This window comes from Pelmatolapia mariae, linkage group LG5, assembly GCF_036321145.2.
Source record: "Pelmatolapia mariae isolate MD_Pm_ZW linkage group LG5, Pm_UMD_F_2, whole genome shotgun sequence".
NCBI classification, from domain to species: Eukaryota; Metazoa; Chordata; class Actinopteri; order Cichliformes; family Cichlidae; genus Pelmatolapia; species Pelmatolapia mariae.
In genome coordinates this window covers 15,590,418-15,617,043 of record NC_086231.1, presented here as the reverse complement: position 1 = coordinate 15,617,043, position 26,626 = coordinate 15,590,418, and the positions used below count along the sequence as shown (strand labels likewise).

The window sequence follows — 26,626 nt, the reverse complement described above, 5'->3', positions numbered from 1 at the left end:
GCTTGAAGGTACACACCAGCAGGGCTTTAAAAATTATATTCTACTCGCCGAAGTTATCAACAATTTAAAATAAGTTGGGCTTTTGGATAAAGCATGTCCGTTCATTTTAAATAAAGGGACTCTTAATAGTCACACTTCCATGTATAATACACTGGAATGCTAAAAAAATCTTTAAAGTGTAATAACACACACTTCTTACCTGGGGTTTGATTGCAGGAAGGGGTTCATTTCCGTCTGATAGTGGTGTCCCTGATTAGTCGGCTAGAGCAGAAGTAGAGGAAAGCTGTGTTAAAATGTCACCAGATGCTCCAATGCAAATCATTTTTCCCAAGAATTCTCATTAGGTTCAGTTGAAAAGACCACTAAGTACTCGATTAAGGCGCAAAAAGGAAAAAGATTTACTTGTGCAGCACATCAAAATCGAAAATATTTTTTGGTTCAGAGTGACCTGTTTCATTCAGTAAGGCAGTAATGAAGGTCGCTGCCATTCGACTCCTTTTTAAGCCCAGTCGCCCTGTTTCTCTATGAAAATTGTGCCACAACACTTACCTGCAACTGATAAGTGTCACTGGGCCTTTCGCTACTGTTGTGCACATCGTGTTGTTGAGTCAAAGGCAACTGTTGCAATGTGCTTTGATATTTCACTGCTTTTGCAATACAGGTTGAGTCCTTCAGGGATCAAGAGATAAATTTATAATTTTTCCTGTGCAGATTCATGAATTAATGCATTTAATGCAGTCTTGCCAGAGAATTAAACTGTGCATGTCGTGCTGTGAGGTGTCACTCAGATATAAATAAAGCATGAGGAGCAACATTTTGTGGAGACACAGCTGTCCAGGACATCCACAAAGTTGCCCGTTCAAGGCTCCCTGAAATTACACATAAAGAACACCACCTGAGAAAATTAAGCTAAGTGAACATTTTTCTTTTTCTTTTTTAACAAAAGCTTTAGTCCAACCACAAATTAGCCTTTATTCTTCTTCTTTTTTCTTCTTCTTTACAAATCTACAGTTTATGGAAATCCTTGTACTGCCGTTTCAGGTCAGAGCAAAAAACCAATTCTATGTTTTGTGCCTTGGCATAAAAATCAAGTATGACAAATCTGAGCAGCAAGGAACAGGAGGGATGAGTGAGCAAACCGTGATCAAGAAATCCGTGGAATCTAATAACGTGTTCAAAACTTTAGATGTCCCTATACTCTGTAAGTATAAAAGACCTAAAGCATAGGTAGAATTACAGGTAGAAGACAGCAATGATTTCCTTTTTAATATATACTCATTTTCAGCTGCATGAAACACAAGCACATTACCCTCTCCATCTTGTCAGAGTTAAAGACCATATTATAGCCTCAGGAGGATTTTTAAGCGTAGTGGCTGTTAAAGGCTATTACATTACATGACTTTGATGAAGAAGCACTCATGTTGAAGCTGCAGTCCTTGCAGTGCTTGAGTTTATTTTAGCTATCTGTATGCTTCCGTACCTTCTTTATCTAATCACCTTCTTAGAATAAGACAGGACCTAAAATTGCAGCCTGTGGAATTCTGCTGGTAATATGGACTGAGGATGATGATGATGAGTTACTTGCCTGTCAAGGGATGGAGAAACTCTGGGGATCTAGGAAATAGCAACCATTTCTGTATTCCAACTGTAACATTAAACCCAGTACCTCACATGGTCGATCGCACCTGCATGAACTCCAGTTTCAAAGAGAGCACTAAGTACATCTGCTGCCAACAGAAGTGCATCACTTATTTTGAACAAACATCACCTCGTGACCAAACAGCAAAATGTGGTGTGGATGTTCAATATAGCAGCGCTGGCTGTCAGTAGCTTGGGAGTCAATGTGATGACTTGCCTGGCACACTATCTGCTGTGTGTCTGCGAAACCCACACACTTCTCATTTGCTCTTGGAGCTGACATCTATAATGTTTGTATTGTCTCCCTGGTGGAAACACCTTGGACTTTATTGACTCTTCCCTTTATATATCAACCATTATACATCCTTTATTCCCCTGTATGCCGGATCAAACAATCAGAAATCTAAAGAGCTTCACGTGTATCTGATCGACATCGTCTGAGGTTCTGATTTCTGTTTCTGCAACTATCTATTAGGAAAATATTAAAACAGAGCAGTGCATGTAAAGTGTTTGTTTGTAAACCTATGCTGCGCAAACCTATTTGGCAGAGAGGTCAAGTCAACCAATGATAGATAATTTATTTCCATAGCTTTCTGCTTTTTTTAACCAGGCATTTTCTTTGAGACAAATGAATGGTGGCTGAATTCCCCTCAAGTGGTTATTTTCTATTATTTATTCCCACTCTACATCTGCCCATGAAAAATTACAGACTGGGTAGTATTACAAAACTAAATCTCAGACCTCTCACTCTTCCTTCCAATATAATTTCTGTAATAACACATATAATAATAATAAACTCCATTAAATTTAAAGACCCCGTCCTAAGAAAATCAAATATTTAGGCCTAGACTTGTGTCCATAATGTATTTTTTATTTGGTAGAAGACACATCATGAGAAAAACAAGCAGTTTTTCTCACGATGAAGGTTTTTACTAGTGTTGTTCCGATATTCAGATAGTCAAGGTTTTTGTATGTAACAATGCTAAGAAACCAAACCCATCAACTACGTGGTGGAAGTAACTGGTCAAAAATGAGAGAGATCAACAGTGTTTATTTGTCATTAACAAAGCATTATTATCTGTTTGCCAAAGCAGAGCAGTCAAATTTACAAATTAATCCCAGCGGTTTCCTCTCCTGCTTAACAAAGCACACACTTTGACAGCGTGATGCACCGCTGAGTCTCCCTCAGTGCAGCAGGAGAACTTGTGAGTGAGTGGCACTCTGAGATGCTGAGTGAGGGGTGGCTGCAGGACTGAGGCAGGGACTGGATAATAATCCAACATATAACTGCAGATTGATCGTTTGATTTAGTAAAATCATTTTTTAAAAAAAACATTTGGCACTTCGATTTATTGTAGATTTCACAGTCACATAATCATTAAATCACTTTAACTTTTTAATTACCAACCTCCCATTAATTAAAGCGATATGGCTAAATGTTTTTAAATCTTTAATTCCATCACGAGATGTGTTTGACAGGGTAACTTTATGTTGAAACATTCTACAGGAGGACAATTTTGATGCCAGAATTTCAAATTAGTCAATTTTCTTTATCAAATAAAAAAATAATCACTCTTCAGGTTAAATTACTAAAAACACTGCTTACATTTTTTATCTCAGTCAGTCTCCCACTTGTACAGCAATTATCAGATTTACAAATGTATCATTTTTATTCTGAAATGACACTGCTGTAGCCATGTGTCCACAAAGAATATGTTTCACATCTAGGACAACATACCACTGTGTCAGAAATCTAATTCTTCACATTTAATCTATAATGTACATTTTTTTATGGAGATTATACAATTTTATATGCCACTGGCTCTTCCCTTGATGTAACCTTTGCAAATCTACAGCCTCTTTTGATGCATTTCCGAAATCTCTCGTCAAAAGTAAGCTTAGTTTAAAGTGATAAAACTAAGTGCATGCTATTCACGAGGTCACCACAAAGTAACCAGCCTACTCCCCCCATGGTCATAAAACTGAATCTGTTAGTGTTTCTAAATACGTAGGATGCTTACTGGATCCCAGACAACTTAGAAAATGAAAGAGAAATTTGTTTTACTTTTTTTATACAGAAAAAAACTCATGTTTTATGAGATTATTTTACAGTGGCTCATATGCATGTTTGCTTGACCACAGTGTGTTATGATCTATCACAGGTCATTCTTTGTGGGATACTCATCCTTAACAAACAGGGAGAGAGTAAGACTGTATGTCGTTTATTTACAAAGATTGCCTTGTTCAGAGCTTAAATTTAAATACAGTACTTAGAATATCAGGTCATAGGACATACTAACAGCTGTACTTTTAAAAAATGGATTTAAATACTGTGCTGCCTACAAATAGGAATGAGCTACCAAAAAATATGAAACTACAATTATTTATCTGCCATTGTTCTTGCACCCTTTTCTTAATTGTGAACATGTAAGACTCTTTATTGAAGAATTAAATAATAACACTTTTTATATAACATTTTTTTTTGTTGTGTTTTGTTTTCAACATTGTAATGGAAGCTTAGCACACGTTTGTCTGGAGGTTAAGTTTTGTCTGCACTGCCATAAATCACAGCAGCAGAAACCACTTGAATCACAACATCCAGGGTCCAGAGATGGATTATCATTGCCAATGGAGGAGTCCCAGCCCCAGACAATGACTATTTAGGTCTTGAAATCACTTAGTGTCTTTTTTAGAGAAATCTATCCTTTTGATGGAAGTTTTAGGTGTTAGCTTCACTAAAAAGTTATATCTCTATTTCTCTTCATTTGTGGTCAGTTTAATGTGTGGTATCTTTCTTTATCTTCCTCACTTTCACGTTATAGTTATCAGCAAAGTGTTTTCTTAAAATACTGTTGGTGGTGCTGTTGCCATACATTACAATTATAAACACAACAGCTAATTGAAAAAAAAAGAAAGATAGAAAGAAAAAAAACATAACTTCAGGGCATGATAGAGTAAAATGTAAATCCTAAAGTGGGGTCTAAAGATACATGTCTTTATTGGTGGCCACATAATTGTGTCCTCAATGGGAACAATGAGGTAGTAATCCCTGAGGTAATAGCACTATTCATTGTGTCCTTAAATCTTAGGACATTAATGGATACCTGAATATACGGAAATGGTAACAGGCGTATAACTCAAGAATTTGTAATGATTTTATTCACTGGGGATCCTACAGTGGACTCAGCAGAGCCAGGCATGATGGTGTTATCTCTCCATAACTGAAACATACTTTTGTTAATGGACCATAGATCTAAATGACCTTCAATAGCCAAGAGAAAACTGCACCATCTTTGAATTCTAAAAAGATCTCTGGGGAAATTTTCAAATGACCTAAATAATTTTTAGTCACTGAGGGACCTGTGGATATTGCGCCAGTGTATATTTAAAAACTGGAAGAGGCCAATTAATGTATTTCTATCTCAATAACCTTTTATAATGCAAAAACATACTGGTGGAAGAGGTGCATTAGCACTTCATGGTGGTGTAAGTTGGGGTTTGAAATGGAAATGAGCAAGAATGAGGATCAACCCGGGTCAAACAAAATATTCGAGACAGGAGGACAAAAAGAGGAACAACGTGCTAATGATTGTAAGTGGTAGATGAGCTGCACATGTGCTGCTTGTTAGCGAAGAGTCAATAAAATATGAAGAGTAGCAAAGCTGGACAATACAGACCAGAGAGATGTGGGTCCATGTAGAAGTATCGTCACTGCTCATGCTGATGCTGACATTACACCGGTGGATCTGAGATGCACTGAGGCCCGAGGCTTTACATTCATCTTCCTCTTGCTCTCTTTTTAGGCTAGCCAGCATTCGGAGCTCCTCATCATCTTGTGTCTGCGGACTGCCGAGCAGGTCCAAGTCGCAATGACTGGAATCAACAGGCTTTAGTGTCTCATCTTCTTCTTCTTCCTTCAAATTTATCACCAATAAAACCGAGATTACCTTTTTGGGAGCAATCCACAATACAATACCCTGCACTTAGTCACAGTCAGATATACACACTGATATAATGTTTTGTGCAGACAAATAAAGTACTGAAAGTCTTAACAATAAGCTTTAGTCCCAGATAGAGCTCAAGGCAATTCTGGACATACGCCATTGTTTTGACCCACTGAGGAAATGTCTTTTAACTGTGGATCTATTGATTTAGCAGACTACTATGGTAACAGGATTTTTCTGACAAAGTGTAAGGAAGTCTTGTGATACCCTGGTGACGAATCAATAGCAGTCAATAAACCAAGGCTGCAGGGAGGGAAACAAACTCCTTGTCATATTCATCAGACAATCTTTCAGTCAAAGCCTTCACTGCATGTTGCCTGCTGTAGTTGGCACAAATCAGCAGTCAGGAGCTACACTGATGAAGGAAACTGGGATATCACTCAGCAGCGAGTTGTGTAAATGCAGAAAGCAACCATCAAGTGACAGATCTCCCTTCAGGCCTTGTGATCGCTTCAGTTGACTATCCTCTGATCCTGGATCGTTTCAACTGGTGCTGGGGCCTACCTCAATTTGTAACAGACCATAGACTGATCCGGCAAACCTTTTCCCCAGCTCTTTTTAGCTGTCCAAATCAGCAGTGATCACACATTACTATGAGTAAAGAGAGACAGCTGGGTGTACGAACATCAAAGTTTTTAATAAGCTGCACATTTGCCACAAGGACTCCAAACCCCCACTTGCACATCACAGTTAGAGCTCAGCACCTTTATGACTGCATACTAAAAGAATTGAGTTAACCCATCTACCAAAGATGGAATTTAATCAAAATAATTTTCATTAAACCATGCTGCATTAATCAATTTTCAAGAGGGTAAAACATATAAACATTAGCCCTCATTTTTATTCTGCTGTGGTCTCCAACAACTTCAGACAAACATGTCTGGCTGTTTGAGCTAGCCTGCTCAGTCTCAACTTTTTTTCTTTTTTGCCACTTGATAACTTTGTGTTTTTGATGTTTGGTCCTAGACAAATATTGTGTAGTGGACTCATCAAAGCTTTTTTAGTGGAAACAGTTGCCTACGGGGCTTGTTGTGAGTGACTCAGACTCAGGCTCAGACAATAAGACTGGAAATTTGCAGTGCATGAAACCAAAAATGTGCTTGAATGAGTCTAAAAGCTCTGTAAAGCTGCAATTTTAATTCTCTGATTTTGAGCTATGGGCATCCCCTTACCCCACTCATTTTTAGCAAATAATTGAATTGAAACAATAAAATTAAAGATCTTAAAGTTAATATAAAAAATATGAATAAAACAAATATTAACTTTTTCTTTTCAATGCAAATGAACAAGATTTTTCATGGGTTGTAAAGTGTGTCTTCACTGGTAAGTGTGACATGTTAATGAGCATGCCTTCCTGGGTGTTGACACAATAAGAGGTGATCTGAATCTCTTTTTTCAGCAATAAATTGCAGCACTATTCAGCTATGAGTAACTATCACTAAAATACTGAGCCATGATACTGGGTGAGAGCTGATGGTTGTTAAAATTGTAACCCCTACCTTGTGCTGTTTTGAATCATCCAATTTGACTTCTTGCAGGAGTCTTCTACAAACTGATATGCTGCTGCTCACATCAAGAACCCGGTTTACTTTCTCTGAAACTCTTGGACCACGCTTCTGTTCCAGTCCATTAGGTGAGAAGCACCGTGTGGGAAACAGCCCAGGTTCAGCTTTCCCACTGGAATGAGGCTGCATACCGGTGTTAAGTGGAGGTGTTAGGTTCACATTAGGAGATCCAGGGTGACCTTCAAGTTGTGTGCTCAAAGTTGGATCAAGCATTCTGGGAGATGTAAGATTGGACCCACTTGTTTGTTGATGTTGGAACATGGTGAAGTTGTTATCCTGAAAGAAATACAAGGACACCATTGGGAAATAAAATTATTAAATTCTACCCACTAGTTGAGTAATGTTTCTCTCGTGCTCTCTTTTGGTGTTTGAGCTTTAAATTAACCTCACATTTATAATAGCATTTTCTTCTTATCTGCTAATCTCTCACACCTTCAGATTTAGAGCTGCAACTTGGTATTGTAGTTTCAAACCCACATCCTACTGTACCAAAGAGATTATATAAGATACTGCATATGCAAGAACTACACTGGTCGTCTCAGCATTAAAAGGAATACTCAACACAAAGAGATCTGCATATCACACATTTAAGTCTGTATTCTTGAAAGAGATCTGATCCTTTGCAGTTCGTTTCCACATTGAGATTACAATCTGGATTCATACCAGAAAAAATGAAAAAAAAAACTTGGTGCTGCAGTGGTTAGCACTGTTGCCTCACCATAAGAAGGTCCTAGGTTAATACTGACCAGCCAGATGGGGTCTTTATGTGAAAAGTTTGCATGTTTTCCCTGTACTTACTTGTAGGTTCCCTCTGGCTTTCTTCCACAGTTCAAAGACACGCTTGGGGGTAGGTTAGGTTAATTACTGATGTGTTAGCCCTGCGATAGACTGGTGACCTATCCAGGGTGTACCCTGCCTTTTGCTCTGTGACAGCTGGGAAAGGCTCCAGTGACGGTTAAGTAATCAGTTAAGTGGAAGAAAATGGATGGATAAAAATAAAACCGTTGACCATCCTGAACCAAGATAAGTAAGTGTAGTCAACACAGATGTAAAAAGCTAACTACATCATCCAGATGCTGGCACTGTGTATTTAGCTTTTGGAACATACATGCAGTACTGTATGTGCAGACAGAGAATAAGGGAGTTCTACTCATATGAAGTTGTTCTTTTACTCTAAATCTGGATCAAACTTAGAACTCATCGCAACAGTTATAAAAAAATATGAGAATAGTCATATTGCACTACTGGTAAAAAACTAAAATTACAAATCACTTGCATTAAATACATCACCCAGAAAAATAGATGTATCGCACTTATTTTAATAAATGCTGCTAATGGAATTGAAAGATTAAGTATTTAAAACACAAGATGCTGTTTACTATCCTCCCACTTTTCACGTCAGCCATTGCCAGTTCTTCATACAATAGAAAGAATCACAGTTGTGGGATACTCACAACCAGATTGTTATCACAAAAACATTTCTTTGTTCATAATGTAGTCTTTGTTTCTCATGAATTTAAGAGCTCGAAGCTTTCCTTGGGCCTTGGAGATCAATATTTTTTCCTTATGCTGTCTGTTTTTTTGGTGTTTTCTTTCATCTCTGAGCTTTGTTGTGGGGTGAAAGGTTATCACAAGCCCCTTGAGGTTTGTAGCTTACCGGCTCTATATGTTATTTGTTTTCCCTCATTTTTCAACACTTTATCATTTTTTTACATTAAGGTGAATAAACAATAAACAATATGTATTACTGAAACCCTGATATGGGTGCTTTTATGATCCTGAATGCATTTTAATGAACTAATTCATGGTCCATTGTCTTAGGTACTGCATTTAAAAAACTGCACTTCCCTGAAAATATTGAAAAAAAATGACAAACGTGGTTTTAATGTATTTCAAAGTAGTTTATACATTCAAAGTTCATTTCTTTGTTTTGCTTTTAATATTTCTCTATGTTTAAGAGCAAATGCTTGCTCAAAAGAATTGTATGAAGCTGACGCAACACCTTGAAAGATGATATTGCTCCAAGTTGAGAAACGAACAACCTGACACAAATAAATCAAAACCAGGTTTTTATATGCAAATTATTCCATTACATCAATATATGTACAAAACTGGAATCTCTGTCTAAATTTTTTTTTCTAAGTATAAGGAAACATAATGTTCTCCTGATTTTTCTGAGCAAAATTATTTTAGAGCAAAATTATTATTTACACAAACACACAATCTGCAATACCTGTACAAAACAAAACAACAGGTTAGAAAAACATATACATGACTTACTTAGTTTAACATCTTGCTGTAAATTTATTACATGATGGCAACTGAGTTGTGTTTTAAAAATGAATGTTGGTATCATAATCTACAAATATAGATAACAAAAGCTTACTACACAAATTCAGTGTCTGTCTGCAAATCCCTCCTACACAATTAGGAGCTGAGCAAACAAGCTTGGCACACAGGTACATCTTAGACGCCTGAAGGTTCTTATCTATATATCATATATTGTTTGATCATATATTGATGTCATGATGTTGCCTAGCAACCACCCACCTACAGCCTAAAATGACCCATCTGTAGCATCTATGGACCTTTAACGCCTTATAAAAAGGATTATATTGTCTTAATTTTCACAACAATAACAATAATTTAATAATTTAATAACTAATTATTCATATTATCAGTCTGTCATGTTGCCTAGCAACCACCTAATAGCTACCTAAAATCACGGACCAAACAATACTGTAGCACAGTTATGTGTTAATATAAAGATTACATTTTTTTGACCAGATAGGTGTTCGCAAGACATTTATTTTCAGTTCCTTTGAAAGCCAAACATTAGGTTCCAATTTTTTATTTTTATAATCTTGTTTAACTTTTATTGGTTTATATCTGTGGAAAATCTAAGATACAGGAAACATGCTATTAGCCAAATCACGTGTCACGGGTTCAAGGCTCACTAGAGCAAACTCCTGGCATATCATTTTCAAACTCCCCGCGGTCTTTCACTACTCACGTTAAACATGATATATAAGTCACTTAGATAACTTAAAAATGTTATTTTTTGGCTTTTTTCAGTGTTTTATTTGTTCGTGAGTAAATCGGTTTGGCTGAGATTATAGCTGAATAAACGTCAAACGGAAAACTGATTAAACAGAAGTGTGAGATGATCCTGTGAAGACCAACCCAGTGAAAATTTAGGCAGTGGTGGACTGGACTGGCCAACCCCCACCTCTCGTAAACACCTCCAACGGTTCCTCGGTTTTGCAAATTTTTACTGGAGGTTCATTCACAACAACAGCCAGGTAGCTGCACCCCTAACATGCCTTACCTCCACTAAAATATACTTTCTCTAGTCTTCAGAAGCTGAAGCTGTCTTTGTCTAACTAAAGAAGCTGTTCACATCACCACCTTCTTGTCCATCCTGACACCAAGCTGCAGTACATTGTGGAGGTAGATGCATCTGACTCGGGGGTTGGGGGCAGTACTCTCTCAATGCTCCAGTCCATAAGGCAAGCTGCAGCCCTGTGCCTTCTTCTCACACCAGCTAATCCCAACTGAACAGAACTACGATGGCATTGGTTACAGGGGGCCGAACAGCCTTTTGTCATTTGGACAGATCACAAGAACCTGACATACCTAAGGAGTACTAAACGAGTCAATGCTCGCCAGGCTCACTGGTCTTTATTTCTAAGTTGCTCTAACTTTACTATTTTCTATGGTACTTGATGTTCCATAGAAAATAGTTCCATAGAAAAAAGCCAGATGCCCTGTCCTCCTGTCCCATTTTCTGCTGCCACTAACTCAACAAAGCCCCAAAACATTCTCCACTCTTCATGCACAGTGGGCTCACTAACATCAGACTATGAGGAGACAATTCAAAAAGTCCTGCAGGATGAACCAGACGCTGGCACCGGGCCGCCTGCTCTACAGTCATCCACTGGTTCACACCGCCTGGTTCAACTGTCACCCTGGGGTGAGTAGGACTATATTGTTCCTCAAGCGTTACTTGTGGTGTGAATCATTGGAAAGGGATGTAAAGGATTATGTGGCAGCATGTTCTAGCTGTGCTTGTAGTAAGAGTAACACTCAACGCCCTTTGGGGCTACTGCAGTGTTTACCTACACCTGATCGTGCTTGGTCCTACATAGCACTACACTTTTTTATGGGTGGATAGGTTTTCCAAGGCTGTTCACTTCACCAGTCTCGAGAAATTAACCACTGCCACTGAAACTGCAAAATTACTGACCCATCATGTTTTCAGGCTTCATGGGATCTCTACAAAAATTGTTTCTGACCAGGGCTCCCAGTTAATTTCCCAAGTATGGAAGACCTTTTGTTCTGCACTCTCAGCCAAGGTATGTGTAAACTCAGGTTTTCATCTTCAAATCACTGGCCAGTTGGAGAGGCTAAATAAAGAACTGGAGACGGCTCTCCGCTGTGTAACCTTCCAAAACCCCTCCTCCTGGTCCTCACAACTGGCATTGCTGGAATACGCATATAACTCTCTTACCTCCTCTGCTACTGGTTTTTCACCCTTCAAAGCATTTCTAGGGTACCAGCCACCACTCTTCCCCTCCATAGAAGCCGACCTCACCATGCCAACAGTACAGCAACAACTACAGAGGAGAAGGCAGGTGTGGACCCGTACCAGGGAGGACCTCCTCAAGACGGTCGAGAGAGACCAGCATTATGCCCATCGCTGCCAGCCTTCCGCTCCCTCCCAATGACCTTGGACAGAAGGTGTGGCTCTCGGCTAAAGACATTCCCTTGATGTCCTTGATACGCAAGCTCGCACCATGCTTCATTGGTCCTTATGAAATTGATTCCGTCATTAATTAGTCATGTCACATAAGCATTGTTATTGTTACTGTATAAAAGCTGTACTGACAGCATTATGAAAACAGTGAGATGTTCTATAACAGTCATCCTTTAAACAGGTATGGGTCTCTCTTGTTGTTGACAGAAATGAAGTTCTGGTTTCTTTTGCATTCATAGCGGCTTTTTCATTATGAGGAATAATCGTTACTGACCAGAAAACAAAAAGTCGTAGGTGGGGAGAGTGAAAACATAAAAGTTCTTTCTGTTACTGGTTTTAAACGGCTTTCAGCTGAGTGAAAGCAGCTGATTACCGTTAAGAGGTACAAAGAAGGGCAAATTAGTATGATGCTGTAATTGGACTAGAAAAAACAGATGGAAGCAGAAAGTTCTAAGGGTGATCCACTAACAATTCTCCAATTTCTAAACACAAACGTAGTCAGTTCATTTCAGTAATCACCAACACCATTTAACAAGAGCAGCCGAAATTGACCGGTCGCAAATAAAGAACAACTAACAACAGAGGCATAGCTTGTTGCCTCTGTTGTGATGGAAACAATATTGTATAAGTCTAGGTTTTATATATGTGTTTTCCCATGGTAATTTAGACTAGGGAGAGGCCACAGAGGGAAAATCGATTTGTTCTAAGGCAATGGTGAAATCTTTAGTCAGACACTGAGTGGGGACTTGGTGGATCGGGGCAGACGCTCTGGATGAATCCTGATACATGTGATGGAGGGCAAAACCATGTAATCTGTGTGTAACAGCTGTGTAGTGGTGTAGAAGAACACCAAACATTATTTACCATCAGATCCAGAGCGATCCAATAAAGCTACTGCTGTGCCACATGTGCAAAAATACACACCCCTTTTTTCTGAATGCTGCGTGATATTGCAGGTATTTTACTGAACTCAAAGAAAAAAAAATCAGATACACCCCCAGCTGTGGACAACACTCAGTCTCAATCTGTGAGTCGAATGTCTCTACAAAATCCAGAGTTACAGTAAATGGCATTATTCTAACAAGTTTAACAACAGCCTGAGGTCCAATAACAGCTGTTTTGACAGATACTTTCAGTGTTATGTAACAAACACAATATGTAACAGAAAAGAAGAAAAGAACACAGTTTAGAAAAAGGAAAGATATGACCTCGCGCTAAGCTATCGAGGTGAGGACTTGAGTGACAACCTATAGGACAGACCGAAAACTCTGGCAGGCAGCTGTGCCCCTGTGGCGTTAAAGGGATTGTTCAAATAAGAGTGTTGGCAGCTATGTCAAGCGCAAATGAGTTAAAAGATGATTTTCTTTCAGTATGAAACAATGGCACACACAGCAGTAAACTGCCTACCGCAAACCTCAGTAAATTACAGCTGTAAGACTGATTTCTCAATTCTCCCTTCCCAAATTTTTCTACTCTGAAAGAGAAACTCCTGAAAATGCATATGCAATGAGACCAGCCACAAAAATAAATGTCTTCATGCCTTTACATTGCTAACCTTTTATTATAGCGCTATTATAAATCCCCCAAAATAGCATTTTAATGCAAACAGATGACAAACTCTGTATTAAGAAGTGACATTATTATATGTGAATTGTTATAATTTCCTTTTTTCTTTGTATGTAGATGTCAACCTTAACCGTTAAACACAATTACTGAAAACTCCAAAGATAGTTCCCCCAAAGGATGGTGCCAGAGATAGAAATAATATTGAGACAAAGCAATGCCTTTTGGAAACAGAGCAAAGATAAAGAAAAAAAAAGTAGTAAACAAGAAAAGTTTTACAATTCACCTTATAGGTACTTTTTCAATCAGTCTAGTGTTCACACACATTGTTCTGGTTTGGACAGCAGGGTACTGAGGTCTTTAAAAAAAAAGAAAAGAAACAACAACAGAAAAAGCATGCTGTACTAACTATACAATGCCCAATGCTGAGGCAATATATCCCTACAGTATTTTTTTATTCTTTATAAGTGTTCTGATAGGCCCTTTATTAGATTATTTAACAAACACTATAAATTGGCAGCCAAGGAAGCTGAAATGGCTGTGCTCTTTTGACAGAGGTGAAAGTAGTTATAAAACCATTCTCCAAACCAATATTTCATGCAAATTCTAAAGAAATGTTCAACCTGGAAAGAGCTTTATGGAAGAAAGGTTAGACATGCAATTTACAAAGGTCACTATAAAAGATTCATTTTTTGAAACCAATCTATTTTACTGTTTTCCCAATATGATAACCCTGGCTCCTCAGTTTCAACATGTACATCTGCACCTGTACACAATGTCAGTGATAAATGTGAGCCTTAGGAGAAGCTCTTACAATAAAAAATACAAAATCAGAACATGCACTATTAATATTTTAGAGATGACTTCAAGTATCTGGTTGTTTTTTTTTCAATGTAGTTGCTAACCTTGTAGATATAATGCATTAATTTAAAACTGCCATAAAACAAAAAGAGTGTTGAGTTTGATATTGTAAGATCACTGGCCTTGTGTTTCCTAAGATGTACTGTTCACACTAAACATGGTTGTCTTGTACTGTGCCCATGCACAACTGTGCTCCCTCCCCCCTTGTCTGCTGGACTGCACTCACACTGTGCTTTATGATCCAGGCCTGAGCACGCATCAATTTGTCTCAGCATCTCAATAAGCTTTCTCCCCATTTCATGCACACACGCTTTTGAAAAGCACTCTTGTGAGCACAATGAGGTTCACAATTTTATGCATTTTGTGGCTTAATTTGGACAGGGGTTTATTTTTTTATTTTTTTGAGCGGCGACGCACTATTCTCTCACATGCCTTACAGATTTATAAATTACTTAATGCATTGACTTTCTCAGAGGCAATGGGTGTCTGAGTTTCATGCTTGGGCAGAAAACACATGCCCACATCTTGGACAGACAACATGTGCTCCTCACACAGTAGCAGTGATCATATTTGTTAAAGGAACTGGTACAGCCTAGCGTGAATAAAACCTTGTATTTAACTTTACATAATGTAATTGATTCAATATATCTCCTCGAATTTGTATGTGTGTTAGTTTCCTGTTCATTTCTGGGTTTTGCTTCATATTTTTTTGGTAATTGATTTTCCTCTTTGTTTCCTGTAACTTTACATTCTGTCTTTGTCTTCCCAACACTGATTCCACCTGTTTTTTGTTTTCTTATTGGATCTCTGTGTATACTTTGGCCTGTCCCTCCTTCAGTTTTTGTCTCTATTTTTCTTGTGCCCCTTTCTGGATTCCTATTTTGTTTTACCAAGTACATGGCATGTTTTATTGCCAGTCAATAAAGCCTCAGCTTTTGTATTAATCCTGGCTCAGTGTTCTGCATTTGAGTCGTCTCCTGTAGAATCACAACAAGGATATTAATTCTGAATTATAAGATTTATTATAAAGTTTTAAATAAGTAAAAGCAATTAGCATGTCTTTGAAGATCATTCTTTGTGATCATAGTTTAATCTCCTTGCTAAGCATAAAGAAAATCATCGCTTTTTGTTACAAGTCTCAGAGCCATTAATAAATTATCTGATGATAAATAACCACTCTGACCTTTCAAGTGAAAATTTGATGCATAATATGAAATGTGCAATATAAAATACTACTCACCAAAAATTTAAAGTAAAATTAACGCTAGTACTTCAAACTTACCCTGATTAAACAGAAATAAATCAAACTTTGGGCATTTTGAAGGATTTCTTAGTGAATTAGACATAGTTTTTCATTTCTACTCCATGTCAAACTAGTAGTGCATGTAATATAAAGCAGTTTTTGCTTGACAGATAATCATTAAGTGTCCCCGCAAGACAGGAACACTTTGTGTGTGTGTGAATTCAAAGAACAGTGTGCTTGTGTCTCTCCCTTAACATACCTCATCACTTTCACTGCCAATAAAGTCATCCTCGGGCTGGACATCATACCGCCTCCCAATCTTGCTCTGAACCTGACGATCTCTCATCTCCATCTTCTCCTGGTCACCCTGGCCTTGTCCTCGTTTGGGTGAGTGAGGCTGGGATGAGAAAGTGAACACCTCCTCTTGCAGAGTGAGCTGAGGCTCAGACCCTTCATTACTCTCCCAGCTGTTCCAGACCTTCAGGTCAGAAGGCAAACCTTGCTGCACAGAGCACAGTTGAGACTCTGTGACCATGAGTGCTGAACTTTCCTTTGCAGGAGTGTGGCACTCATCTAAATGAAAGATGATAAAATAAGATCAAGTAACAAAAGAATAGTTGCAAGGAAACGTTATTAAGAGTTTTAAATGTACAAATTCCCAAGTATGTCTTTCACAACGCGTGTGAACAATTAGACATGGAGTCAAATTACAATGAGCAATAAATCACTGTTTTATTACTTTTTAATCATACGGTTACTGTCATTCTAATTTGATTTGAATATGTGCACACGAAATTCATAATAACAATATAATAGGGTTGCAAATCATTCAACGACCTGGCAAAATGAGCATTAATGAAGTTATCCTGCACTGACATGTTTGTATCGCTTATTAACAACCCTGCCAGGTTAATTAGGTACAGTGAAACGTTATACACAAAAAAAGAAGAAAAACATCAGTAGTAAGAAAACCATTTTACTGTTAATTCGTCACTGATGAAATGTCACCTATGCTAACTTTATATACATATATGTATATACATAGCAAAGAGAATAAAAGCTTGTTTTAGCCTTTAATGAATGCTGCATCCACTTCTGTTGGTATGCGAGAAACAATGAATCCTTATACTGCGAGATAAGCCTGAGATCACAGAAAGGGGCACCTAAATTTGAATGAGTGAGCACATTTGAATCTCTCGACAGTATAATCACTTTCTCTAATTGCCCACTGTGTGGCAAACCCTGTGCCCAGGAGATGTCCCTCTGACTTTTATTTAATGCGCCACATTACCATTAATGAACTAACTGCTTTCCGTCTGTGGGCAGGGCTGCAGCAAAGGAGCTTACTGCTGGAGAAACATCCATAATTGAGCTTTCGGAACACATGCACTCACTTCACAAGGACAATGTGGGTATAGGTGTGTCCATGTGTGTGTGTGGGGGGGGTAGCAGTGCGGGGAGAGTTTGTGGGGGAGGGATCCCACAAGTGGCCTTGACACAGGTTATGCAAAATTAAAAAGGGGGGAAAAGCTTGTGTCCAATGTAGAATGAGATCTTTTAAAATTCATGCAACACTTCAACAATCCAGTTTAAAAAGTAAGAGTGGGAACACATATTGTTTTTCTCAAGCATAAACAAGGTGCTTATTAAAATCATAACATGCAAAGCAGTCATCAAAATCACCCAGCAAGTACATTGCTCTATTTTGTTTCGTGTTCCCATCTCTTGCTGTCGTGCTTAACTTTTCACTGATATCACATGTCTTCCTGGTGTCTATTTACGGCTGCTTTAAGCCTCATCGGCTGCTACATGTTCTGACTTTTCTGCTAGGGTCAGAGGCTGGTGCTTGCTCTCCTGCCTGCTGGATGAAGGACTGCAGCTTTCCCAGCTTTCACTATTCCCTCTATGGTGCTGAGGTACAGCATCCCAAGGAGATGTTAACTATAACTGAAACACCTAATAATATAAAAGAATAGTACACCTTTAGCCCACCACAACACACATAGAATATACACTCACCAGCCACTTTATTAGGTACACCAGTTCAACCGCTCATTAATGAAAATATTAAATCTGGTAATCACTAATAGCCAACAGAAATGGTTAGGATGACATGCAAATGAAATGTTCAAATAAAACATTAAAATGGGGAAAGAAAATGATTTCAGTGTCTCTGAACATGGAATGGCTGTTGGTGCCAGACGAGCTAGTCAGAGTATTTTAGAAACTGTTGATCTGCTGGGATTTTCCCACACAACCATCTCTAGAGTTTGCAGAGAATTGTCTGAAAAAGATAAAATATCCACCGAGCAGGCAGCTCTCTGGGTGAGAATGCCTTGTTGATTCCAGAGGTCAGAGGAGAATGGTCAGGCTGCTTTGAGCTGATAGGGAGGCAAAGTACAGTAACTGAAATAAGCTCAAATAAACGCAACCAAGGTATGCAGAAGAACAATTCTGAACGCACAACATGTCAGACTTTAAAACAGACAGACAGCAGCAGCATCAGAAGACCACACCAGGTTCTGCTTCTGCCAGCTACGAAAAGGAAATTGCAGCTAAAACTTGTATAGGTTCACCAAAATTGGAAAAAAGAAGACTGAAAATTCGCTGCCTGATCTGATAAGTCTTGCTTTCTATTGCTACACTTGGATGGTAGGATCAGAATTAGGCATAAACTACCAAAAAGCATGGCTCCAGTATCCCTTGAATTAAGGGCCCCTATTACCAACTGAGCATTGTTTGAACATCACAGCCTACGTAAATATTGCTGATGATCATCCATCCCTTTATAACCACAGTGTGGCCATCTATGTCACAAAGCTCATATCTCTAATAGAGCTCCTTTGGAATGTGGTAGAACAGGAGATTTATATCATGGATGTGGAACTGACAAATCTGCAGCATCTGTGTGATGCTACATGTCATCATGGACTAAAATCTCTGAGGAATGTTTCCAGTAACTGGTTGAACCTACACCACAAAGAATTAAGGTAGTTCTGAAGGCAAAATGGGGTCCAAGTGGCTGGTGAGTTTATACAGTGCACACAACTTACTTGATGATGTTTGCTTTTCTCCTCCAGCACTGATGACTCTCAGCTTCTTAGATCCCTTCTTGTCAACCGATCTTTTTTTAGGGGGATGTGGCTGTAAACTGCCAGATGCTCCTACATAATGTACTTTCAACATTACAAAAGCTTTATAACACAAAACAGTCAAACAACAATGTTATTAGAGCTTGCCAGAAGCATATCTGTGAATTGATTATGCACCGTGAAAATCCTTATTAATGAAGGCATTTCAGTAACTGAGCTTCTTACATTCATTCAGTGAGGAGAATATTTCCAGCTACATTATGTTCAGCTGAATTAGGGAATTTTAATCATCCCATTTTTTTCATTCTGTCATGCTCAAAGAATGCTGTATTACCAGCCATAAAAGCTGTTATTAGGTGCTTGAAAGAGCATGTTCTGAGAAAGAGGACTCTTATTTTGTTAGTTTGTTGATTCAAATGCACTGCATTTACTGATGTCTAGTATCTGGAAGAAATGAAAAGGCAAAGTAATCATCTATGGTCTAAGGGCAAAGATGCACTGGAAATCAAGTATATTAAAATCCCAGTCCCAAAGGCTTAAACTTTTTTACTCTTTGAGGATTTAGTGTCAAAAACCATTCACAGGTACTGAGTCAATGGCAGCTAGTTTTGCACTGAAGATTTGTGGTAAAATCTGTTTCAGTTAGTTTCATTATACCAATGTTTAGTTCAAAGTATGATGAAAATGTTTTTCCAGACCACAATTTAAGTTCATACAATAGGCATTAGTTGTTTTGTGTCTATATCTAACAGTTCACATCAGCAAGTATAAGGTGAATCGGCTTCACAAACCTAAACTCTAATGAACTCTTCATTTCCTTTGTTGGCAAATTAGATAAAGTGGTCCTCAAGACCTGCACAGATTCAACAATAACATATCTGCCCAGTAACTGAAAGGTCACAGTGCAAAACTGCAATGCCCCTGGTTTGATTACAGCCAGCGGGTGTGTTGCATATCACACCCCTCTCTCACCCAATGTTCTGTCTCCTTCTTTGCTGTCAGCTATTCAATTAAGGCATAATGCCAAAAAAACACATCTAAAAAAATATGACCTAATGAGGGTGTGGGGAGTAGTGCTTGTAGTATCTGTTTAATAACCCATCATCATTCTGCTCAGCATCGGCACAGCAAAAAATGAGCAGAGGAAGTGAAAATAATATATTTTTTTGGCTTCTTTCCAAAAACTATTCTTTTTCTTCAGGTTTCAGCCTCTTTTTTTCTTTTTGGGTTAAAGAACTGTTTTTTTTTTAAATCCCTGTTGAAACCCCTAAATATCATTTTACAATTAAATATTTATCTAGTCCCATTTCCTGGGTTCTTCCTCATTTTCTAAACCTTGTTTAATGTGGCATGGGTTCCTGCAGATACACAACACTCCCAGTCCACACAGACATATGTTACAATGGTGTACATGCAGCCCAGAAAAGCATAACTTCAGCTTGAGCTAGTGTAAAAAGAAATAGAAAGAAAAAGAAACAAACAAACAGATAATAGATAAATAAAGTCTGTAACAAGCAATGCTAAGTGTTTGAGTGATAAAATAGCAAGATGAACAGGGTTTGTTCATACATAGATAGCATTCAGACTCAATAAAATCACTCTCTGTACTCTGTCGAATTTACCCTCATTGAGAATGTGGGAAGGTTCTCCATGTGATAAATTCTCACTCTGGTTGGTAATGCTCTGACTTTCTGTAGTAACCTTTTGGTTCATTCTACTCGATCCCTGTGGGACGTAACCAAAGGAAACATACAAGTTCAGAGACAAATTTATTCTGTTTTGTAGTAAGTACAATTTATGGCAGGCATACAAATCATTCAGAGAGATATGCTCTATGTTCTTACAGGATTGGTTAGATTACTAATTTGGAAAGGAAAAAAAAGAGACTACATTTCTTTCAGTTCCATCTTATGTTACCTTGCTTTTTCTTCCAGTTAGGAGAGGTGGTCCAGAGGCTCTGGAGCCTGAGGCTGTGTGTAAAATGCCCTGGGGCCTGGTTCTCCGATAACTGGTTGATCTGGCAGTGGTAGGAACTGCACAAAAGTAAGACATTCCCATTAGTTATTGATCTGAATTGATTAGTTCCTGTAGGATTTCTCTTATGCTAATACATAAGGCCATTTCAGTTTGAAGGGCACAGACCAGCATATTAAGATGAGGAAAGAGCTGTGTTCATTCAAACTAAAAAGATCCCTTAAAGTCCCTTTGTACCTGTGAATAAAAATCTTTAGAACGTTCCCTTTTATGTAGATTATATACTGCAATATGTTTTTTTTATTAAATTCTTAAACTATATTGCAAACATAATCAATAAGAAAATACTATGCACTTTACTAATGCTTAGCATTTTAATTAGAGTCTAATGGGCAAAATATTTTATGAGGAATGAAAATTAATGATTGGATACAAATTTGACTCTACTGCTGAGCTGATATAACGGATGTTTTTCTTTAATCTAACAATCTGTTCCATTTCATCATGTGAAAATAATGGGCTACAGTGGGAGATGTGATATGGCGACAACTTGACCCCGCTGTATCTGTGCCAGGACTCATCAGGACCACCTCTGCTGATGTTAACAGCCAAACACACTTTCTTGTAAAGCCTCATCAGAAGAGTGAGCAAATACTTTGCTCTCTGCAAAACACGCACACACACACACACTACAATAAAAAACACACAGAGCTTTGGTGGATTTAAGAAGAGAAAGAGATGATGTTGCCCCTGTGTGATACAGCAAGTTAAATTAATTGAACTTTACTGCTGGAATGTGTACATTCCTCCTGAAACTTGAAAAAGAGTGATATAACAGCAAGAACTACAACAAGATCTATGTCTGCATAAGCTAAAAATATTTTTAGAACAGACTTTAATTTATGAGAAATTTTTGTCTTTGGGATTAAGAGAACGTCTTTGCTGAAGCACAGAGATAATCAGGGCTTGTTTGTTGTTGCATGATACAAAGTGCTGTAGCTTACTTTTAACAGTTTCTGACACTTTGGCTATTGAAGGATCAGCATTCACCCAGCAATTCTGTCAAAGTCAAAATTGGATGCCTACTTTAATAGCAATCGTTTTAATTATGATTAGGAATGTTATGCTAATAATGCAGATGCTAATTATGAAAAGATATTTCTTGTGCATGGTTACTGCTCTCTTCTATGGGCACTGCTGGTTGACTCAACATGACTTAGACAGCTGTCAGAACAAATAAATATGCACTGATAAAAAAGGCCACAAAGGCGACAGAAGTGGATTACTGGTGCATGTCTTTTTGTATGAGGAGATAATTGCAGCTCCTTGAGTACAGGTGAGGCACAAATGAACACAAAAATGAAGACCACGGGAATTTCATTCCAGGAAAACAAAGTGATTATCATCACAGTGCCTTTGTAGCAAACACTTTCTCTACATGTAACCATTTGTGAACCGTTTCCTATTCATCTGTATAAATAAGTGAGTTCATGGGTGGACTGTGGCTCATATTGTGTACGCTCAATGTATAGACTCACATATTTAGCACTCTGATTGTAAGTTACTCTCAAAACAATGAATGCTATGAACCTCCTGTGATGCGTTAAAGAAGACCTACACTAAAGGGCAGAAATATCTGACAAATTATGTTGACCCTGTGAACATTACATTAATTTGCAATGTTGTAACACACCACTATTATGCTATAGTAACTATCACATCTCCTCTGGGGTCAAGAGCTTTGCACGGATTTTTAAATCCGGCTGCAGGGATTTCATCCACAACATTGTTGGCGGAGTCAGGCACTGATGCTGAAGATAAGGCCTGTCTTTGAGTCTGCACTCCAATTTATCCCAACAGCGCTCAGTGGCATTGAACTCAGGTTTTGTGCAGAAAAATTACTTCACACCTAACTTATAAAGCCTTTTTCTTTGCAAACCTGGCTTTGTGCAAAGGGGTACTGTTATCCTTCCAGATAAAAGTCCTTCCTCCAAACTGTTGCTGAAAAGACTACCAATCTCAAAAACAAAGGGTCCTACTCCAAATAGTCTAAATCGTCTTTGTTAAACAAAGCAACAGCTACTTCATATATGATTTTAATGACAGTTTACACTTTTACACGCTTTATGGTTACTTTTGATGAAATTACAATTCTCAAAATGTTTTTTGTTTGTGTCTTATCTTACGTACCACAGTCAGAGTTAGAAAGACCAGTCCTCAAATCTGTCTTTCGCACATTTTCCCTGTTGAACACCTGAATGACTTGGTTCACGTCTGGTGGGAACTGGCAACTGCGTGGGATTAAGTCCATGAGACCAGCTCCACTGTGAAACATGTCTAGATTGGAAAAAGTAACAATCTCACACTAATATTAGCTATAAAATAAGCTCAAACGCATCATTACAATATATAACATCACACCACAAAAGTAACACTTTGATCAACTGAAAAATACGAACTGACTGAGACACCCTTTTTGGTAGATAGAGTAGGTGTGCAGTAGGCAGCCAGTAATGTGCAGCTGTTATCACTGCTGAGCCATATCAGCCTTGAACAAAATCTACCACTGAGTTCTCAGCCAGCCACAGAAAAACAGCCAACTGTTTGTCTCTCTATCTCTCCAAACACACAAACATAATTTCACACAAACTCACAAGAACAAAGACCACTGGCTTGCTTCTGTGGCAAGTACTTAGGTACTGTATCTTTATTAAACACATTTGGAGTAGCGTATTGGGTAAGTCGATAAAACTTCAAAATTTGAAACCAGCAACCAACTGCTTTACCATCATCTGACATTCCTGCATGCTCCGTTCTTACAGTGAAGATTCTCCGGACTTTGCAGGTAGCGAACAACGTGATGCCATCCAGTGTCAAAAATCCCTTGAACAGTTCACCGCTCAGTGATACAAGGTCGATGCATAAAGTTGACCACTGAGACAGCACATACAATATGAATTTGTAATTAAAAGCACCACACACAGATAAAGCTCAATACCTACTAAGAAACATGGAGAAGAAAAAAAACAAAACAAAAAAAAACAAACAAACAGCTGACAGCAAATTTAATACTAAAGGAATGTCAAAGATGAATAAGATACTCACAACATTGCGTTTCAGTCCAACAAAAGGTATCTTTGCATGCAAAAGTGTGGCAGACACCTCTTTATGCACTGTTGATAAGTGGAGTCTTCTTTTTAGGCCCTCTGAATCAGTTATCCTGTGATTAACAGACAGCAAAGTAGAACATGAATTATCACCAGCATCAGTAGTGCCACTAAGAAATCATGACCTGTGAAAACAAAAAGCTTTATTGGTCTCTAGAGTAAGCTCTTAAAGATGTTTTCACTTTTATCTCACGCTGTGAAATCAGCTGTCATGACATACTCAAATGGAAGAAGAACAACGACACACAATGTTTTCACCGATTCTTAAAATAGTGTGCGAGTAAATAAGCAGGTAAGTGTAAGAAAATCATTTCAACTTCAGGCAATATCTCTCCCTGATGCTCTTGATATCCAAACAGCAGTTTCTACTGCATACTGTAAGCTGCAGTTTACCAAAGATTTTTTGGGGTAAATATAGAATTTACCAAATTAGACTGAAATAGAATAAAGATTGAAATAATGTGTGTTTTATCCACAATGTAGAGTGGCATTCTTCTTTCAGTGACTAAATGCAGCAGTGACAATATGTGAACACACAATTGCATTATGCAATCAGAGCCACTAAATGCAAACTGTGGAGAAAAACAGTGAGCACTTGACATTCACATTCTACATTTTAATAATGTGGCTGTTCAGAATTTATAGTGGCACACAAGATAAAAGCCTTCTTTGTAACAAATTGTTGAACAATATCTTAATAATAAATGGTTATTTAGGCTGTTACATAACAGTCAATGAGGCACTTTGTTTTCTAAGTGGCTCGATGGGTTTTTTCCTACCAGATGTAAACAAGCTGTTTTCACTGTGAGCCCATTGTTATTCAATCACTATTTCTTTGTCACACTGTACATTACTGGAAAAGCATTTTCACTGTACATTACAATAAGCAAGTACTCTAAGTGAGTACACAAAATGTTATTTTGTTCCGCTCGCATACATTTTTCAGCCAGAATGTTAAAGATTTATACCGAAATGTTTAAGTCAGTCAATTGAATTAACATTTGTACCATAAGAACAATCTCTGCGCTACTTACACAAGCTCAGCAGAAAAGTCATGACCGTGAGAAACATTGACTTGAAGCACCAAAAATCTTTGGAGAAGTCCAACTAAGAAAAAAAAAGCAAACAAAAAGAATGAGTTACTATTAATATTTAGAATTAAACAAAACAAGTTGCACATGAATATATGAAAGTAGTAGAGACTTACGAGACATTTTGCCATTCTCTGGCATTTGCATCTTGACTGTCTGGCTGCTTCCATCCAGACAGTAAACACATCCTTTGACTTCTTTATTATACTCCTAAGGGAGAAAATAATGCACAAGAGGAATTGCTCAGTCTCCGTGTGTTATGACCAGAAGACTACCTGTTGTGTAACTGCTCTCAGAGATGCAAAATTTCGTTTGTGTATTTAGTTTTGTTTGTTTGCTTTTTATCTGAATTTTATCTAAGTCTATAGCATACATGTTTGGAGAAATGCAATTGTTTCAGTCCTCATATGCAGGTGCCAGATTGTCTTTGAGAGGATATAAAGCCTAGGTTAGTGCGATTACGTTACTAGTAATAAGCTAATAGTAAGTTAAACAAACAGCTCTAAAAAATAAATATATATATATAATAAATAATAAATAAATAACTAATAAATAACTAACTTTATATATGGCTGACGGCCCTCCGCAGAGTTTCCATTTAGCCGCAGGGTCTTTTCCTTGTCCACTGAAGATCTCAACCACAGCTCCACCCTGCAAGAAACAACTAGTTCTCGCTAGCCTGCAGTCGATGTTACATCAGCCTGAAGCTCATATCAGCCCCAAGGAAATTGTATTTTTATACACAGGGCAAGAGTTTTAGTAAATAAAGGGCTAAATTGATTCGGTTAAAATAAGCTTACCTGATAATTATTCCTGAACATTTTACATGACACAACGTCAGCGGTGTGAAAATACTAATTTGACGTGGGCGTACACCTCTGTTCAAATGATAAAGGCAGTTGAGGAACACCAGTTTAGTTAACTCTGGACACGTCTCCATAGCAACCGGCAAAGTCCCGCTCGTAGAGCTCAAATCTCGCGAGTGTTTCTGTTTATGTTGTTTGTGTGTTTCCGCTTACCTTAACCTGAACAAAATCCCTATTAGAATACAGAATAACCCCACAATCCAAATTTGACATGTCTTATAAAGCGCCACCTGACCAAAGGTTAACTAACCAGTCATTTTTCCTAAGCCTTCCGACAGAGGTAATTAGTACTTTTTTTAATATACCTTTTGTCTGTAAAAACAAACGAGTCGATGGTAACTGGAATAATTAAATCGACACAGGTGACTCAAACAATTCTCAGCTGCTATTTTTATTGTAAATAGCTGTTGTCGTTTACCTGCCACTCATGAAATTCAATAGGCGAATAACCTACTTTCACTTCTTTTTAGAAAAAAATCCTGTCTGACACGTAGTTAACGCAATTTTGAAATTAATGTGATGGCAAGATTAGCGGCCTACTTCTGACAGGGTGCTGTAAATTAATCAGACATAATAGTTACTCATCGAATAAATTAGCCCCATTATTGACAAAAATGTAGCACAATGAAATTTGAAAGATTTAAACAAGAAAGCTCAGATCACGAAATGTCCTTTGACTCTGCTTTTTTCACAACCAAAGTTTGTTATAGGCCATTTTTATTGGATTTCACTGCGGGGTTTTGTTTTGATGTTTGTTTATTTGAGAGAAATAAGTTATCTTTTATGTCTCATCATATTTCATGTTG

The 26,626-nt window shown here is 38.0% G+C and overlaps 1 protein-coding gene across 1 annotated transcript in view; it reads right to left on the bottom strand.

Annotated features, from left to right (window-relative positions):
* Positions 1-25,775, bottom strand: part of cfap20dc (CFAP20 domain containing) — a 30,391-nt gene extending 4,616 nt beyond the window's left edge. Inside the window, 17 exon segments of the mRNA XM_063474441.1 lie at positions 200-261; positions 5,316-5,552; positions 7,142-7,483; positions 15,890-16,198; positions 17,425-17,541; positions 18,123-18,165; positions 18,549-18,600; positions 18,684-18,794; positions 20,345-20,439; positions 20,584-20,755; positions 22,887-23,033; positions 23,483-23,630; positions 23,802-23,916; positions 24,898-24,970; positions 25,071-25,164; positions 25,516-25,605; positions 25,755-25,775. Of these exon segments, the coding sequence (XP_063330511.1) occupies positions 200-261; positions 5,316-5,552; positions 7,142-7,483; positions 15,890-16,198; positions 17,425-17,541; positions 18,123-18,165; positions 18,549-18,600; positions 18,684-18,794; positions 20,345-20,439; positions 20,584-20,755; positions 22,887-23,033; positions 23,483-23,630; positions 23,802-23,916; positions 24,898-24,970; positions 25,071-25,164; positions 25,516-25,605; positions 25,755-25,775 (2,228 nt within the window).
* Positions 25,776-26,626: the final 851 nt, after the last annotated feature.